Genomic DNA, 19,248 nt, shown 5'->3' on the forward strand with positions numbered 1-19,248 from the left:
CAGCCGTGTGATTTCACCTCATTGTACGCATTTGATTTTGAGTGAAGTAAAAATAACAATAATTTAGAGAAATAAAATGATAGAAAACACCAAAGAAGGAAACTTCAATGAATATTTTCTTGACGTGATTAATACTAAGTTTAGTAGTGATTTAAAATTCATTTTTACTTTTTTTTTTAACTCTCAAATGATAAAAAAAATTTAAGTAAATTACCAACAAACGGGACTTAAGAATGTATTTGATACTATTTTTATTTAAAATGTTTTTAATGGAAATGTTTGTTTTTTAAATATTTCTTAAATGCAAATCCATTTGGTAGTGATTATAAAAAACGTTTTTAATCTTTCTAACACTTGAAATTTTTTGTCATTCAAATATTAAAAATGTTAAAAACATTTTCCAAAATCACTCTCAAATGCACATTTGACAGTACTCCTAATCAAAAGTGTTTTTTGTAAAAATGTTTTTTTTTAAAGTGTTTTTAAAAAAATCACTGCCAAATAGACTCTTAATAAACTAAAAATGTTTCATAAAACGATCGTACAACAAATTTTAAAATGTTTATTTGGAAAATAAGGTAACTATAGTCAATAATGGTTTTCCCGTTCTCCATAACAAAAAAACAGGAAAATATATTTGACAATAAATAAATAAAAACATTTTTTTGTTTCTTATTCTTAACAACAGAAAATATGGTGTTTTCAAAAAATATATTTTAATTATTTTCTATTATTTTCTTAGAACTGTTTTAAAAAATAATAATACAAACATGTAGAATGAGTAAAAATAAAATACTAGACATAAAATTATTTTTAAAACATATTTGAAAATATTAAAAATAACATTCAAAGTTTCCAAAAAACTTTTGTTCTATAAACTATGAGGTAATAGTTTTTAAAAACTGTTTTAAAAAATAATTATAAAACATACTTTGAGTGATTTTTCAAATTTTTAATGTTTCCTAAATTTTGTGGACCACTAATTTTTTTTATTGATCTTGAACTAGAAAAGTGAAAACCAATAAAATGATAAATTATTTTATTAATCTTCCATCAATTTCCGATCAGATACTAATTAGTAATATAAGAATGGAGGGTGATACCACTTCTCATAAATATATTATTATTATTATTATTATTATTATTATAATTAGTAATCATGGTAAGTTATAATTTTTTTTATGATGAATAATTATAAAATCCTATGTGGATGGGCCATGAGTCCCCACATGGCACCATTTTTTTTTGAATTATTCAGTGCCATTTTCATATTTAAGGAAGCCACATGCATGTTTATTTTCATAGCCCATACTTTTTAAATCCCACCATCACGAAAGCTGAGTTGCTGTTGATTAGGAAAAGGAAAATGTGTTCAATGAGTGTTGAGTTTGGTGTTGTCTTCTTCAGATTCTACTTTCCATCACTTCTTCATTTCACATTTGATTAGTGGAGAATGGAGATTCACTCACCAAAGGTAACTGCTTTTACTATCAACTTTTTTAGGGCATGTTTGGTGGGTTCATCAAGAAATTAAAATCTTCTATTTGAAATATTTGAATTAAAATTATTTTTATTTACTACTTCAAACTCATTTTACCTATTTTAACTCATTAATAATTAATTTTAATTATATTTAATTTTCTTTTATATTTTCCATAGAACAACCATACATGTTTTATTTGGAGTTTTTTTTTTTCTCTTCTTGATATTTTCCAGAAACCAAACATAACCTAAAACTATATTTGGTTAATAGGATTCTATAACATGATTTTTTAAAGTAGCATATCTAATGGAATATATTATATTATATTATGTTTATTTTTAATTTGTGAAATAAATAAATAAAAATTATGAAATGTATATTATTTTTAATATTTAAAATAAAAATTACATCAAATTCTAATATTTTCTATTTTTAAAAAATGAAAATTTTCTTATATTTAATAATATTTATGATTAAAATGTTTAAACTTTATAAATAAATTTTTTATATTATGTTATTTAATATATAAAAATAATTTATATATTAGATGTTAATATTAGTTTATAACTTTTTTTAGTTTTTTAATCATAATTTAATTCATAATAAAAAATTATTTTTCAAAATGAGTGCATAAAAAAATTTAAAAAAATAAATTGATAAAAAAAAAAATTTATAATACATAGAACTTACATATCTGATATCCCCATCTTATCCAATGTTATGTTGTACCTGACCAGTTAAATATTGCCTATGCCTTTATTGGTTTTTAATTTCATCAATTAACAATTCTATAAATATATTTTTTAATAAAAAATTATTTTTAATAAACATTGGATATAGTTTTTTAAAGTGTTTTTCAACATGGAACACCAATCAGGGTGCCAACCATGCGCTTAAATTTAAAACAATATCCATGGTTAAATCGAGCTGACAAATTTTATGAATAACAGTTGCATCGGTCTGCGCTCATGTGAAATTCCAGCTCATGTTAATAGGTACATGCGTAAGAGGAGCCTGGATCCTATGCTCCTTTGACACATCATAAGCAATCTCTAACCATCATCATGGCCGTTCAAATGTTGAAATATAGATGGGACCCCATTCAGCAACGCGCTTGATCTAAGTGATTCCACTCGCTATCCATCAATCCGTGCTTGGATGTTTGACCGGATCACAGTTGTACGTGTTGACTTCAATAATAGGGTGACGCAGAGAGACACGCGTGAAGTAGGTGAGTGGAGGCCATGTTCTATTATTACGAAAGGTGGGCCACACCCACTTTGTCACGTAGTTCATAATGACAGCAACTTTGTCAATGATATTATTAATAATGATAGTATACAAAAAGTAGTGGTGATCACTGTGGATACTCCTTTGTCAATAATTTCCATTTTTTTTTACACCTTTTAACCTTTTATTCCATAGGCAATTTATTTTACAATTTATTTGTTTTTTGATAATTATTTTAAAAAATAATTATATAAATACCTAGAATGATTAAAAATAAAATATTATATAAAAATTATTTTTAAAAATATTAAAAACATATCAAAAATATTTTAGGTTTTCAAACATATTTTTATTCTTAAAAAATTAAATAATAGTTTTTAAAAGTTGTTTTAAAAACATATTTTTTAGAATTGTTTTCAAAAACAATTATTTATCATGTCCTAAATATTTGAAAAAAATTTAGAAAATGTTTTTAAAAATATGAAAAATCACTTCTCGAAAAATTGCTTAATAGTGTTTTTTGGAAGAACCCATTTGATAGTACTTTTTAAAAGTGTTTCTAACCCTAAAAACACTTTAAAACGTTTTTAAAATTAAAAAAAAAAAAAAAGGAGTTTGATAATATTTTGAAAAACACTTTTGAAATTTTAAAAGAATATTTTAAGAGTGGGTTTAACAATGATTTTGGGAAGTGTTTTTAATATTTTTAATGTTTAAAAAAAAATATTTCCAAGTGTTATAAATGTTAAAAACACTTTTTAGAATCATTGTTAAAAACATTAATGTATTTGACATTGATTATAGAAAGTGTTTCTAACATTTTTAATACTTGAATTATGAAAATTTTCAAAGTGTTATAAAAATTAGAAACACTTCCTAAAATTACTATCAAACACATTATAAGAGTGCATTTGATAGTGATTTTAAGAAATGTTTTCGGATCAAACTGATGAGTTGAGCTTTGGGTTGGAGTAACACAAAACTCCTTAGCATGAAACCCATAAACTTTCGTGTGGCTTCGAATTCAATTTTTTTTTGGATCAGATGGGTTGAGTCAATGTTTTTTCACTAGTTTAATCTGGTTTTGAGTGATTGAGTTATTATTATTATTATTATTAGTTTTTACATCCTTCAAAATTCTCACATTTTGGATTATAATATTATAAATGTTTTGGCTATATTTGATTCCGAGCGGTTACAAAGGAAATAAAAAAAATATACTAGGAAAATTGATTTTTTTATACTTGGTTTATCATTAAAAAAAAATATATAAAAGACAATAAAATATAATTAAAATAATTTTAAATTTTTATATATTTTAAAATTATTTTATATATATTTTACAATTTTATATCTATTTTTTAGTTTTCACTTGTTCTTTCCTAAACTTTAGATGAAAAAAAAAATTCACATTAATAGGTTATGATCGGTTTATGTCAAAATTAACTTAAGTAAACACAATATCAACCAATATATTTAAAATAAATATTTGATTTTTTCTATTTAAAAGTAACTTGTTAATATTATTCAATATAATTAAATTGAACCTAATGATAACAAGTTCACTTTAATTATATTAGTTGGTATTAACAGTTTGCTTTTAATTAAATAAATAAAAAATTAAATATTTTGTCTTTTTCAAAAAACAAACACCTCTTAAGTATTTCTTAAATAAGTTATGATTATAATAAGATTAATTAATGTGATCATTAGATAAACAATTCAGATTAAATTTGTGTAATGTAGATGGGAAAAAAAAGTTGATATAAATTTGACTTTAATTAAACATGATTACACTTAATCAAATCCATTTAAAAAAAAACTTCATATTTGAGTCATATTAATAAATTGTACTTCATATTAATAAAGTCATTTAGTCTAAATGTTACATGTAGAACATAAGCCAGATGACTAAATAAGAAGACCTAATATGTAGAAAATCATAAGTGATTAGCAGATTTTGTTTCCTATATTTCCACTCATGTGATACTTTACTATATGATATGTATATATAAAATCCATTTGTATAGATATCATTATTTACATTCTAAAAACCGTATGCATTAGAAGAAGTGTGTATGATTTGTGAAGGTGTTTTGATTGATTAAAAAAAAAAAAAAATCTATTTCAACCGATATGCCCTTATGCATGTTATACATAACATAAAAATCACACTTAGAAAGCGTCGACAATTAGCTGTTAATTTTAATTACCATTAACTTCAGTTTTGAGGGCAGAAACTCGTAACCTTAAAATATTTAGCGGACGAGTCATTAACAAGTCGAACATTCTAGAAATATGCGAAAAAAACTCAACCACAACTAGGCCCATTAAAAAAGGGGCTGATTTGCGCAACATGGGCCATGCCCAAGTGTTTTTAAAAAAAGCCCAATCCCCAAGCCCATGGCCACCTCACCACACCGGCGGACATTATAACTAACGGAGCCGGCGCCGGCCACTTCTCTCCCAAAAACGATATCTATATTACCAAGAGCCAAGACCACCACCACACACACCCACCCACCTGCAAACACACGCAGAGGTAGACAATGAGGACGCTTCCAATGGCAACAACGCCGTTTCAACACCTCTCTTCATCCCCACCTTTTCTCTCCTCTCTCAGATTCCCCACTTCTTCCTTCGCTTCTTCTCTCACTGGTTTCACCTCTTCTCGTCGACTCGCGCTTTTCCACCTTGGCACTGGTACGCTCCATTTCCAGAAACCTACATTTTATTTTCTTCTCCTTCTTTATTTTTCTCTACATTAAATCATGAAATTTCACGTTTTCTCTATTCGGTTGTTCATTGGTCGGGCGCGGATTACAAAAGCGTTACTTTTTTTTTTTCCTTTTAATTTTTATTCGTGCTCTGTTTTCTTTGCTGAGAAAATGTGGAAAGAGAAAAGTAAACTTATTGAAAATTTAATTTAAGTTTTCAAAACTGAAAACTCAACTGAGCTGAGGTTTTCACTTATTTTTAGGCTTGCCTGAGCGAGGAATTGAAAATAAAAATAAAAATAAAAATAATCTCCTTCACCTTTTTCCAACATTTTCTCGGGAACCAAACGGAGCATTATTGAACTGAGGCCACGGGATCAGATTGTGTAGAGACTGGGTCATTGGGAAATTTGAGCTCCTTTGTGAAACAGTGCGTTTTAATCAGAATGATGCCTTGTACAAACAATGTTAAGGCCAATGGTTAACTTGTAAATAGTTGGCTTAGTTGTTAGGTTGTTTGAACAAATCTAGAAGTTAAGAAAGTAGTTTCACAGTCTGTTATAAGCTTCTATTTAAAGAAGCTCTTGTAATCAATTTCAGCAGTGTGTGAATAACAAGTCCTCTGTTTTCTTCAATCTAAAATCCCCTATTTTCCTTTGTTTTCATTAATCCTAATAACCAAAAAGGAAAACGGAGAAAGTCTGGATCCGTTTTGAGAAGTTACATGCACAACGATGTCGTTTTAATCATGTGGGTGGAGCATGGACCGAGAAACCTGTCTGTCAGTTTACAAGGAAAGACAAAACGAAGAAAATGATAATGATGGCTTTTACAGTAGAGGCAAAAGTATATGAATTTTTTTTCCTGTTCAAAAATGGAAGATTTGGTCTTTAAATGATTTTCTCTGCAACCAAACCTTGGAATTTTTGAATGATGCACTAATGGATTGGATTTGCTTGGTTTACCCAGCTATACCTCAATCAGAGTTGTTGGGTGGAAAAACATTGAAGTTATTTAGAATGGAAGGAAACATGCTAGAGGCTGGCACAGCTGGAAATATGGCACAAGCTGCCGTTTCAGAGGGAAATGTACTGGAGTGGGCCAAAACTGACAAGCGAAGAATGCTTCACGTTGTTTACCGTGTGGGAAACTTGGACAAGACTATGAAGTATGATTATTTAGAATAACATTGATGAATTCAGCATTTGGTGATGTGTACAAAGATTATTAATTAGCTTGTGAGGATTGCAGATTCTATACTGAGTGCTTGGGGATGAAACTATTGAGGAGATGTGATATACCAGAGGAGAGATATGCGAATGCTTTTCTTGGATATGGGCCCGAGGATTCCCATTTTGTTGTTGAACTTACTTACAGTAAGCCAATGCTTAAACTTCCAATCTCATTTCCTTTTTGAATGCTAAAATGTGCATGATGCCCTTCTATGAAACCTACAGTGATGTTAATGATGGCTTCTCGTTTGGGGTTTTTATTTATTTGTTTGTTTAAATGATGGCAGATTATGGAGTTGACAAAATCGACATTGGAACAGGTTTTGGCCATTTTGGTATTGCAGTTGAAGATGTAAGTAACTACTACCTGAAATGGATAGACTTTCTCTTTTTGTCATTACATCAAGTCAAGCAATAGAACATGTCTTAATTTTATGTCATAGAAATTAATTTCCTCTCTGTAGCCATTTCTTTTTTGACTAAAAGTAGGAAACATGCTTCTCCATAATCTTCTATCTTAATCTTGAGAGTTTTGTGCTGTAAGAATCGCTTTTGGCTTCCATATGCTTCAAAGTTCCTTAGGCACAAAATCTTCTCTAGGTGCACAATGGCAAATCTAAAAATTTAGCCCATTTCAATTTGGCAGTAATTAGACATGTAAAGCAACTGTGATGGGATTAGTCATGCATAATATGGGTATGAAATGACTTTTGACCTTTGTATTCACATGGGGATCTGATGATTTGTAATTTTGTAGTAACTCATTCTGGCTCAGATGTCTTATATGTACTCTGCCAACATCAAGATGTCTTATAAGCAACTTTTGAAATTCTCTGTAGGTCGCCAAAACAGTGGATCTGGTAAAGGCAAAGGGCGGAAAAGTTACCAGGGAGCCTGGTCCTGTTAAAGGTGGCAAAACAGTAATTGCATTCGTTGAAGATCCAGATGGTTATAAGTTTGAACTTTTGGAAAGAGAGCCTACACCAGAGCCCTTATGTCAAGTAATGCTTCGGGTGGGCGATCTTGATCGCTCCATAAAGTTTTATGAGAAGGTGAGCAGTGTTCCATGCTGTATGTATGTTGCTTTCTTCATGAAAATTTTAACAGTATTTATTGGTAGTTCTGCTGTCATGATCATGAAATATCTGGGTTTTTAAATCCTTGTCTTTCCTGAATCTTTAGGCTTTTGGCATGGAGCTTCTCCGCAAAAGAGATAATCCTGAATACAAGGTAATTTCACAAATTCTGCTCATTGGCTAAATGGATAAACTTTTGCAATTCTCCAGCTATGCATATATACCTTTGGAATTAAAAAAAAAATTAGAGTTCTTTTCCTATTTGCTTAGTTCAGATGTATAGGTGTACAACACCTACCCAAGAATTATAGAAAGAAAAAGGAAAGAATAAAGTACAGCTATAAAATCTGATCCTATCGATAGAGCCTAAAAACTGGAAGTCGATATCTTAATTGTTTATGTGATTAATTCCCCAAAATCTGCTATATACAAATAGCTAAAAAAACAAAAAAAAGGAAAGAAATTAAATGCCAACTGGTACATACTTTCAGTTCATGTATTCCAGCATTTTCCATATGAATCAATTTGTAGGTTAATGTTATCACATGTGGATGAGTTTGTAAGGCTGCATAATTGATGAATTTGTGTATTCCTCATACACATCCTGATCGAAGTGCAGCCAGCATTTGATGATATCTGCCAAAACCTGGAGTTTGATTTGTGAACTCGCGTACACCAGTTGATTTGAATAGGGGTTTGATTTTTCTGATCTCAAAATCTTTTGACATGGCTACTCTGGTGATCTGTTGTGCAAAATGCTAGTTTGGATATGTGGTTGATTATGTTTTTTGTATATGGTCATCCTCTGTTGCTCCCTTTCATCGAATCAGTAATAGGTTGTGTCAGGCAACTGCTGTGTAGGACTGTATCTTTACCCAAACATGTGTCTTATCGTGTTGACATTGGTTGTCCTGTGTCTTCAAAGTGGTTGTATATAACAGGGGTTTGGAAGGAGATTTTATATATTGTAAGCTTGTGTCATCTTACGACATGTATATGTTAGTGTATGAAAATTTAGAACTGAATGCTGTTATCTGACATGCTGAGACAGACTCTCATGCTGAACCCCAGTGCTCAGAATTGCAGGGAAACTAAATTAATGGCTAAGCCATCAAATTCATGGTTTACCCATCATGAGTCCACCATATTTACTAGGAAATATTTTATTAACAAATCTGCTCTTTAGACTCTCATCATTGTTAATGAAAGAAATTTTACCTTGTGAAAGCTTTCTTTGCTTTTCATATTTGTTATTTTCTTTATTGAAGTGCATGGAGGAAAAAACACAATTCTTATGTGAGCATTGCTTGATGTTGTTTGCATATCTCTACTCCATTGATGTTTTATTGTGTGACTTGTGTCTATGTACCAGTATACAATTGCTATGATGGGCTATGGTCCTGAAGATAAGAGTGCAGTGCTGGAATTGACTTATAACTATGGGGTCCTGGAATATGACAAAGGAAATGGCTATGCACAGGTGAATTCTCAACCTTTCCCAAAACGTGTTTTACTGTATTTCACAGGCATATTTAAATTTCAGGTCAGTTTGTGAATAGTGTTATCAGAAACCTTTTTGGCGCTTCACCGGGCTTACTCTACTCAACTGGTTTCAACTAAGACTTGATATCAACTACTTGTGGCCAGTACTCACCAGGCTTGCCCTATTTTATTAATTTGCTTTTGACTTATTCTTTATATTTTACCAGATTGCAATTGGCACAGATGATGTTTATAAGACTGCAGAAGCAATCAGATTGTGTGGGGGGAAGATTACTCGTGAACCTGGGCCCTTGCCAGTTATCAACACTAAGATCACTGCCTGCTTGGACCCTGATGGATGGAAATCGGTATGGCTTTTGACCACTAAAATTTTAGATCATTTAAGATATTGTTCCTAAATTTGCATATTTTTAGCCTGATGTTTGCTTCTCTAAATTGGATGAATTCATCGGTTTGCTAATGATAGTTATTTTGAAAGAGTAGGGCATCCAAAATAACAATCAATAAGCAACAATATGAAGGATGTACATATGCAGGAACTGCATTCTTGTGTATTTATCCTTAATTTGATTTATCTTTTACCTATCCCCTGACATGATCACCACCACCCCATAGAAAAGAAAAAGGTGGAAGAAAATTCACCAACTCGAGCTTTCCTTGGACTTTTACCCATTGTGTTCTGAGTTTAAACTTGAGTAACCAAATCTTCCAAGAGACCTAGGTTTTTTGCCCATTCTCATTTTTCGTTATGGTGGATTGGAACCAAGTCATTCTCTAACCATTTACTCCCATAAAGACGGGATGCAGGTCCCACCTATTCACTTTAACAATTTCCCTTATACTCTTTAAAGTTTTGAATGTTAAGGGTGTGCTTGGGTCAAAAGAACACATTCTTTTGGTTGCCTACCATTAAAACTGCAACAATTCCCCCCTTATGTTTACTTTCTTTTATGCTAAATGATTTATTATATTATATCAACATGTATTCATATGCACTGTGGAGTCTGAACCTTAAGGCATTTCTAAAATTGCCAGTAGCATTCTTACTTCCATTATTTCATGTCTTTCTTACACAAAGTTACTTAAACTTCAAAAATCTCAAATTTGGAAATTGGTGCACTACATTTTCTGCCAAACTTTGCTGTCTTGGTTTGTGTATCCATGTTTGATTTCTTGTTGGCAGACTCCTATCAGAAAAATGAAATATGTCCTATTCACAAAAAAAAAGGTCCCCTAGCTAATAGCCCTAGATTTTAAACCTTTTCAATAACATAATTATATGATATATTGTGAGGGTTTTATGCATGAAAATTATTTCTGCAATCTTTTCTTTGAGAAAGGTCGTGTTTTATTTATGCAGTGATAGCATTAATCCACGTGGTTTGATTCCCCACCAAGTCCTTCTTATGTTTCCCTTGTGCAGGTCTTTGTTGATAATGCTGATTTTCTCAAGGAATTAGAGTGATCAAAGCATCATCAAAGCTGCCATGTGACTTGACTGAATCCTTGAAAGGATTCATTACAATTTTGTTTATTAAAATTATCTCCTTGAGCCACTTTTCTTACAAAAGCTCCTGAAATGAAAATGTGTTCAATCCCATCATGTAGATAACCAATCACTCTATATACACTGTAGCAGCTGTAATATGTGCTTTCTGACCCTTCCCTCAACACCTGTTTAGGAAGCTTGAGATGTTCATTCCATGTTAATTGCTTACAAAAATCACAATCTACTTCTCCACTAATCCAAATTTAAGTTTGTTTCGGTTTCATATCATGCTAGCCCGGCAGTGCAACATATACTGGATCCCTTCAGCCCACATTTGTTTATCACTGTTATTTCTGCATTCAAATTCTATTATCCTGTCATCTGTTTTTATCCCAAAGTAAGCCCTCTGCTCGCTGCTCTCTTCCCTCTCCCTCCCCGGCCATGCTGGAATGTCACAATAGACTCCAGAGACTACACCTACAAAGTACAAACACAGCATGTTTTGATTGAGATGACAAGGGCAGAAGCAACAAGGTAACAAATTAAATTTTCCTTACATTTCTTCTTTTTTGTAAATGTTCCTGCCATATGCTTGCTTTTCATTTTAACTGCCACCTGCTTCAACCAAAGTCTCAAGTATTTAACACCATGAATATATGAAGGATAAACAAGAACCCCAAAATGGGGAAATCTGATATAAATAAATATTTGTTATCAATCTTAAAAAGTAATATCCTTCCTTTGATTTTCTTATGGATCCCCCGGATTTTACCTGCCAACATGAATCTATGTTGAAAGAAACTTGCTTCCAGTGGAGTGCTCCTGCCATCAACATTTCCACAACCGCAAAAATCAGGTTAGCATATTTGCTTCCTACCGAGGTTGGTAGATATAACCTCAATACTGCATGATGGATACCTTTCCTAGTGCGTTTAAGAAGTTCTCCTCCCCTAGAGACAAAGTTCAGTGCAATCAAGATGTTTGATTCTCTGCCTTCCTCAATCTGTTCCTCAGAAAGAACAAGGGTTGCAGTTCCGCACCCCTTTTGCAGCCTTGCCCTTAGAGTGGCAGCTCCACGTAAGGCTACAGCAATAATTGATGAGGTAGATTACACAGTGACTGATGTTGGACAGTCTTAATAGTAAACATGTTATATGAAATGACCCAGGATTTGATTTCATTTCTCACAAATCAATTAAACTAGTTGATGTTCAACTGGGTTGGGTTTTAAGTGATCTGGCCAGGTCTACCATAACAGAATTGGAGAGTTTTTGAGTCACTGTGTCAAGTTAGTTGAGTTCTTAAAAAGTATGTGGTTGATTTTAAGGGAGATTGAGCTTCATGTTTAAAAATGATGAATCAATTAGACCTGTCAAAGTAATTGCAATACCAGTAGCTGCTCCAGCTGTTAGAGTCATGATATCGCCATTAGTCCTGGCATTAACTGCTGAGTTAACAGCCATTAAGATGTGGTCATGATCAGCTCCCATGTCCTCAGCAATTTCAATGCAATGGGATGCCACTAACGCTGCTGCAGATGCAATTGCAGCAGATGTTTTGGAAGGCTTCTTGTGTTGGGTGGCCAAGACTTCAGGCGATGCCGCATTTGATGCAGCAAGTGCCGCAACAGCAGCAGCAACTCCTGCAACGGATACTGCTGCATGCAACTGGGCATTGTGAGTTCTAATCTCCTGCTTCTTCCTCTCCTTTTGATCTTTCAACCATCTCCCAAATGTTTTCCCTCTCATTATGCTTTTATATAGCTGCAAAAAGAACATTAATGAGGATGATGAAGATAATAACAATGATCAGATCAAATAATGACTAAATCAAGATACCCCATTTCTGAGTAACTGTTGATTTGATAGGAAATCCGGGTTTAGCGCCTGATGAAGTAGAAATAATTCCTGCACCGATGAAACAAGTTCAAATCCAATTTGTACTATGAAAGCAGCTATGTCTACTAGTGTTTTTGTGAAATAAAAAGTAATTTCCAAAAGTAAAATTTTGATGTGCCTGTACACTTTGAAACAGAGTTACCTTCATGTCATCACTATCCCTAGGAGAAATTGGAGGGCTACCCCCACCTGGTAATTGTTGAATAATCTGTGACACAAGATTATAAAGATTATACTTGAAAAGTAGCTCTATCTTTGTCTCTGTTCAAACAAGCTATCTAACTCAATAGAGAATTATGGTCAAGATAAAGATATTACAGCTTCCTCTGAAGCCACAGAACTTGCAACATGAATTTCAGCTTCATTGCCAACCGAACAGAAGGCGGAGTACTTGTCCAGGTTGTCAGCTGCAAGAGCCTTAGCGAGCTCCATGGCCGAGAGGCTCCATGATCTAGCAAGAAACTCCATGGACTCAATGGGAGTTTCTGGTGGCGCACATGTCTCCGGCAGCCAACTCGCAGGCCCATCTTCCTCGATGTTTTCCAGACGACGTGAAGGGCATTTGAAGCCTCCGCAGGAGCCCACAGACACTGCAACAGTTGCACCAAGAAAGGAAAAAACAAATCAGTATCTTATAGTCATTGCAGGTAGCTCAGAATCATAAAAAGCATACTCCTAAAATATGTTACTTGTCAGAATGATGCTCTGCTTCAGGTAGAGTTGAACATGAAAGCAACAACCAAGATGATGAGAAGAGGAAGGAGGAGACTATGGTATTTAACATTGGGGGCTTGGTTCTCAAAGGTGGAAGTTTGTTTAGTGTAGGGAAAAGGGAAAGATAAAAGGAGAGAAAGTGGAGGCATATTATTCTGCGTACTATATGACAGGACCCCATTAAAGGTCTCTCATCTTTGTCCTCAACTTCCAGTCGATTTTTTTCTTTTGTTTCTCTACTCTTTTGGTGCTTTATACATAAAGAGCTAAAGAACATTTTTTGAGCGGCGGGTTTCATCATGACTTGGCCTTCCTTTGCCACTATTTCTACGGTCTAAAGCAAGAAAAAAAAGGGGCCTTCTGCACCCCAGTATATAATCCTCCGGATTGTAGCCAAATGGTACCCAAGAATTGTAAACTTGTGGATGTGCCAAGACCATGGTTGATTGGGCTTGGTGAAATTTTCTTTTGTCAGCCTCATCTGGATGACCCATTTGACTCGGTCCAACTGAAAGGAATGGAATATTTTTTGTCTTTTACCAAAAGAATATGGAAATATGGGAAATTGATAACATAATCACCCTTTTTGTACAATCTCCAGCCAAATTTTTTTCACATGGGTATGCTGTTTGACATTCATTAGCACCTTTTTCCTTTGATAAGATATAAAAGTGAAGTAATTATTCACTAATCTGGCACGAAAGAAGCTAACAAAAGCAACTGCTATTGGGGTAAAATAATTTTTTTTTTTTTTTTTTTAAACACAAAGTTCAATGCTCCTCGGTTGAAGCTCCTAATCTATCAATACTTTGCTTTATATTGGAAAGTAGAAAGTTCCCAGCATGGGTAGGAGTAATAGGATTGCATTTGGATAGAATGGAAGTGTATGATGAGCTACTCTTTTTGTCCTAATTACACAGGGGTGAATAATTTGTGCTCACCTTTCCAAGCCAATTCAGATTTCATGGGAGGGAGGGATGTTCATCCTCTAGAAGAAGTTCAAATTCAATTGAATGGGGCCTCTGAAAAGAGTATGGGGTGCATCCATGGTAGGCTTCATACAATCATTTCAGTTCAAATATCAGTCCAGCAGTGAGCAACTCTCTCTCTCTCTCTCTCTCTCTCTCTCCTCTCTCTCCTCTCTTTCTCTCATATATATGAAATAATAAATCCATACATAAGAAGTTACAATGTACCAAATCGTTACCTGGCAAAAGTTTCATTTCCAGTATTAAATAAGTATGATAAAATCTTAATTTCTTATGATGATACAAACAAATTAGATGAAGCTACAAGATATAAACGTATGAAATTCGAATGCAAAGCCATAATACTTAAAAATATACACATCACATCATCTCACCGGTGATATCTTTTTGATATCTACCACAAAAGTACCTTTCTATGGTGTAGTAAGATCCTTATATAATCATTGATAAGACGCCCAGGGTAAGAACCTCATATTCCTAAAAATATGCTTACCAATGATTTTGCTTGAGCTCTTAGAAATAATCTCAAATAATCTCACTTAAAGCTCTCAAATAGTAATCTATGTCCACCATGATAAGACATGATGAAATAAGCCCCACAAAAATAGTATTTCAGTGCCATTATTTGAATCCAAGATGAGCCCCATGGCTCTATCATTTGCCTTTCTCAAGCAAACCCTACAAAGTGAAGGCTTCTTTTCTATTATTTAACTGTGGAGTGAGGTAACCACAAGGGAGAACCATCAAGCAGACGCTATCTCTTTTGCTTTCACTCTTTATCACTGCTTTAAGTCTAATTATGCCTTAGAAGTAGAAACTATGCACTAACCATTCTCAGGTCCCACAACCCACTATTCATAAGCACCACCCTCTCCAGCTTTTGAACCTCCTGGCTCCTCCCCTACCCAACCACCCCCATTCCCCCTACTGCACAAGCATGAAGAGATAGTGAATTGTTAATTGTATTCTTTCCCAAAACCAAGAAAGCAAAACCCTTTTTTCTTTCGTTCTTTCTTTTTTGTTTTTGCAAAGCTTAAGCTTAGAAAATTGCTTCCTCATAAAGCCCCTGGGATTATTAAAAGCCTGCCAAACCACCCGTTTCGCTTGTTAGTGGAACACCCACAAAGATTACATATAGTTTACTGAAACAGCTCCAAGGGACAAACTTTCCTTTTATAGGCTTTTAGAAAGGGGAACAGTAAAAAACAAACATGCGTTATGGCTCAGAGCACCACCTCTGGTCAGAAAGGATGCCATAATATATAGCGTGGGAGTTTGTGAACATACCATATTTCACATGCTTAGTCATTGATAGTTGTAATCAACTTCGAAAATATCGAAAATTTCAAATCTTTTAGCCAAATTAATGGTGAATACCTGCCACCCCAGAGGAACCCACCTTTTATCGAAACAGGAAAAATGAAGTCATTGACTTGTAAATAGCTAGACTTTTCCTTTTGGTGTCAAAGTAATCAGTGGGGATCTTCATCTTTCTCGTATGAAGTGACAATAACACATTCCATCCTCCTGGTTCATCCTATTACCTAAGGGAAAGAAGCTAAGAATGCTGCTATTCCACCTCTCACTATTTACCTTTTGATCAGGTACTCATATATATGTTTTATGTATTTTTTAATTAATATTTTCCTTTTTCTGGGTTCATCTGGTTCTCCAGGACTGCTGTTGTTTCAATTGCAAGTCATAATTTTTGTTTAATCACAGAAAATTGTACACAACTATAACTACATATGATACAACCAAACATATAAGGCAAATACAAAACATGAAGAGTAACTTTGAAACTTTTTTTCTCAATGAATTTTGGTCCATACTCCAGGACTAGGGAGTCCTTGATGTACAACAAAAATAAGGTAATAACCCGGCGGAGCCACCTTGGCCGATGGTGGCGCCACCACACTAACCCTAAATCTTCCTCCGCCGGTGTTAATCAACTGCCTTTTAGCTAATATTAGAAGCCTTTGGTTCATAGAAAATCCATGTGTAGTGAATGGTGGAGCATACATGGTCACCTTCAAGTCTGATAATTTCACCCTTAGTATTGTTTTCAACTTAAAGACTACTGTAAGACCCTTTCCGTATTTTACCATTTTACGTTTGAAGTTTGTTTCTATTTTTGGGCGGTCCGATACCCGTAGAGGATCCAAATATGGTGGGTAAAACTTCTCGACCCGAAATTCTGTCGGGTATTTGGTGCCCCTAGTGAAATAATAATTTTTTGTATTACTACCAGCCACTAAGATTGTGCCATCTGGCAGTAATGCTGATGTGGAATGGTACATTCTGGCTATTGATGTTGCCTTAAGTTCGGTGAACCGTTGGGTAATCGGGCCATCGGGTTTGTAAAGCACGGGCACATAATTCGGATCATCCGCGAAGTTCCAGCCCGAGGTGCCCCTCTTGGCTCCATTAAGCATTAGAAGATCTCCCGTGGGCAAGACCAACATATCTCCCATGACCCTCGGTGTTGGCATCACCTCCTTGGTCCACGTGGCATTTGCAGCTGTAATTTCCATCCTCCCACAATCTTGGAGTGCAGTCAAGTACACGCCTTTGTCAGCTAGCTTCGCCGCCTCGGGCCTCGCACCACCACAGACGATGACTTCAGCACGAATGACTTTCGGGTTCGGGTCACGGAGTTGGATGGGGAGAAGAGCTGACATTCCAGAAGCCGGGTAATTTCTTGACCCACCAGATAGAATTGGGTAGCGTCGAATAATCTTATGGGTAATCGGGTTAAATAAGATCGAACGGTTGTTAGCGAAAATAAAGAGATTCCCGTCGGTGGAAAGGAAAACAAATGGGTAGAGGTTGTTCTCTACATCGTCGGTGGTCCGTTCTAGGAATGTGAGTTTGAAAACCTTGAAAGTGGATTTCTTACGTCTAGGGATGAATTCATAATTGAACATGCGACGTCCACCGATCACTACAAACCTGCCATTTGGCAAAATATGTTGCGTTGAATACCTGATCATAAGAGAATACATACATTGATTAGCAGAAATTAAACTATAAGTTAAAGTAATTGAAAGTATTAATGGTACCATCTTTTTCTGGAAAGTGCACAAGAGTACTCAATCCAGCGAGAGGCCTTGGATCCTGAAAGATATCGAACAGTCCTAGCTCCACTGCTCCATCCACCAGCTTGCACAAGGGTCCCATTGGCTGAGAGCCCACCCGAAGACCCCCATGCATTGGTCACCATCTGATCATGAGCTAGACATATGTATAACCATTAGCAAATCACCCCTTTTGCCTACCCCACACTAAAAACAAGGCGAGATGGATATTGGAAAAAACTCATCCATTATCATCACCATCTGATCATGAGAAGCCTAGTAGTTGCAAAATTATTATGGTGGAATAAGGGAATGCCCAATCTCCCTCAACTTGTTCCGGGTTTAAGAGAAAATTATACAACATGCTTAAACATATTCCGAATCCGTCCTACTAAGAATAGGGCAAAACGGGTACTAAAAAACTCATCCATTATCATGCCTACTTATGCATATGACAAAGGATACGAAAGAAGAAAAAAAGACGAAGTTATTATACGACCAAAATTCTGAATTGAGTGCACCTTGAGAGGCCTGATAGCTGCAGTTTTGGTGTTGTATTCTACGGCATGAGCCCAACAATCCTCGTCATTTATCCCCCGTTTTCTTAGAAAAAGACGACATTTCCATCTCGACAGTCGAACTTGGGATGGTCCAAAGTTTGCGGCCTCAACCATGACCACCTTGTTAGTTCTAGGAAGTAAAACCATATGCATGGCCATTACACCTGAGTTATGAGAAACCAACTCCCATCCACCGTTGTACTCCCCTTTACCGCCATTTTCCTTGCTTCCATCACTATATTTTTTGTCCCCATTAAGGGCTATGAAAGGGTCTATTAAGGGACCCTTGAAAGGCGTATGATCTCCAGAGAAGATGGGGTGTGTGAAGCATTGGCTGAAGAAAAGAGGGAGAAGAAAAATGGGTTGGAATTGGAAGGCCATTTCACAGTCTAAAGAGAATTCCATTTGCTCCTCATCTATCTTCTTATTTTCTTAGCTCTTGGGAGGACTTTTGGGTGGTTGTTGGACTTCTAAGGTGGTTTTTATTTTCTGGTGTAAACTGGGTCAAACTTTTACTAAAATGAGTAGTAATCGAATCTCTTCATCAGTTTAATTTAAAATTATCTAATTATGTTTTTTTTTTTAATATTTATCAAAAAGATGCTATCAATTAGGCTCTGTCACATTTACAATTCGATTTTCACGGCTTTCGTTTGTACCATACATAAAATATTATAATTTTATACATTGATTTTATTCTTTTATATTTTGATTTCATTTATCGATATTTTAATGTTATTTTTTTACGCTTTGATTCCATTTATTTGTATTATAATTTCATAAATATTTATTTTTTTGTTTAAAGGCCCTAATTTTATTACTAATCAAATTTAATAAAGTTTAATAAGTATTATTTCAATATTTTAAATTTTTTCTTTATTTAAAATATATATTTGAACGATGGACAAAGAAAAAGTCTTTAAGAAAAAAAAAGGATTTTTTGAACTATTCAAATCACTTTGTTAAGAAAAAAAAAAAGTTAGTTTTTAAAATTATGTAATTTTTTAATGTTAGACTTTTACAATTTTTTTTAAAATTTATATAGATTTGGAAGGTAGGTTGTTGTGCTTGTCAAAGTAGAAAAAAAAATCATTAAAAGTATCATCATCATCATCATAGAAGAAAATCTCAAATCCCATATGGTTTACAAGAGTGTGACATTGTAGCTTAATTGTTTCTTATAAAGTTATGTCAACATTTTGTATTATTTGATGAACATTTACCCATCAAATAAAATTAAAATCAACTAAAATGAAATTTCTAATTTGACCCTATTTTCC

The 19,248-nt window shown here is 34.0% G+C and overlaps 3 protein-coding genes across 3 annotated transcripts; 1 reads left to right on the plus strand and 2 right to left on the minus strand.

Annotated features, from left to right (window-relative positions):
• The first annotated feature begins 5,168 nt into the window (after window positions 1-5,168).
• Window positions 5,169-11,013, plus strand: LOC100247523 (probable lactoylglutathione lyase, chloroplastic). The gene is made up of 9 exons (XM_002283932.5): window positions 5,169-5,416; window positions 6,400-6,598; window positions 6,682-6,806; window positions 6,950-7,014; window positions 7,502-7,714; window positions 7,845-7,892; window positions 9,111-9,218; window positions 9,448-9,588; window positions 10,665-11,013. Exons 1-9 carry the CDS (start codon window positions 5,263-5,265, stop codon window positions 10,704-10,706), a joined length of 1,095 nt encoding a protein of 364 aa, XP_002283968.1. The 5' UTR covers window positions 5,169-5,262; the 3' UTR covers window positions 10,707-11,013.
• Window positions 10,735-13,499, minus strand: LOC100261152 (VAN3-binding protein). Its single transcript, XM_010650204.3, has 9 exons — window positions 13,318-13,499; window positions 12,947-13,218; window positions 12,771-12,836; window positions 12,569-12,637; window positions 12,121-12,493; window positions 11,649-11,813; window positions 11,503-11,552; window positions 11,288-11,345; window positions 10,735-11,207 (listed from the first exon to the last, which is right to left on the minus strand). Coding segments are annotated over exons 1-9 (1,251 nt in total). The 5' UTR covers window positions 13,319-13,499; the 3' UTR covers window positions 10,735-11,010.
• Window positions 13,500-16,142: 2,643 nt separating this feature from the next.
• Window positions 16,143-18,395, minus strand: LOC100256065 (aldehyde oxidase GLOX1). The gene is made up of 2 exons (XM_059736099.1): window positions 17,394-18,395; window positions 16,143-17,316 (listed from the first exon to the last, which is right to left on the minus strand). The coding sequence occupies exons 1-2, from the start codon at window positions 17,552-17,554 to the stop codon at window positions 16,143-16,145; spliced, it is 1,335 nt and encodes a 444-aa protein (XP_059592082.1). The 5' UTR covers window positions 17,555-18,395.
• Between the last annotated feature and the right edge of the window lie 853 nt (window positions 18,396-19,248).

Source organism: Vitis vinifera, chromosome 4 (assembly GCF_030704535.1).
Source record: "Vitis vinifera cultivar Pinot Noir 40024 chromosome 4, ASM3070453v1".
Lineage (NCBI taxonomy): Eukaryota > Viridiplantae > Streptophyta > Magnoliopsida > Vitales > Vitaceae > Vitis > Vitis vinifera.

Bases quoted from the DNA above. Each gene is read 5' to 3' on its own strand.
- LOC100256065 (XM_059736099.1), bottom strand. From the start codon at position 17,554: ATGGTGACCAATGCATGGGGGTCTTCGGGTGGGCTCTCAGCCAATGGG. The intron at 17,317-17,393 runs GTACCATTAATA...TCTTATGATCAG, and splicing joins GCACTTTCCAGAAAAAGATG to GTATTCAACGCAACATATTT.
- LOC100247523 (XM_002283932.5), top strand. From the start codon at position 5,263: ATGAGGACGCTTCCAATGGCAACAACGCCGTTTCAACACCTCTCTTCA. The intron at 6,807-6,949 runs GTAAGCCAATGC...AAATGATGGCAG, and splicing joins TGTTGTTGAACTTACTTACA to ATTATGGAGTTGACAAAATC. The intron at 7,893-9,110 runs GTAATTTCACAA...TCTATGTACCAG, and splicing joins GAGATAATCCTGAATACAAG to TATACAATTGCTATGATGGG.
- LOC100261152 (XM_010650204.3), bottom strand. The intron at 11,553-11,648 runs GTATCCATCATG...TGTTGATGGCAG, and splicing joins TCTTAAACGCACTAGGAAAG to GAGCACTCCACTGGAAGCAA. The intron at 11,346-11,502 runs GTAAAATCCGGG...TGGTTGAAGCAG, and splicing joins ACATAGATTCATGTTGGCAG to GTGGCAGTTAAAATGAAAAG.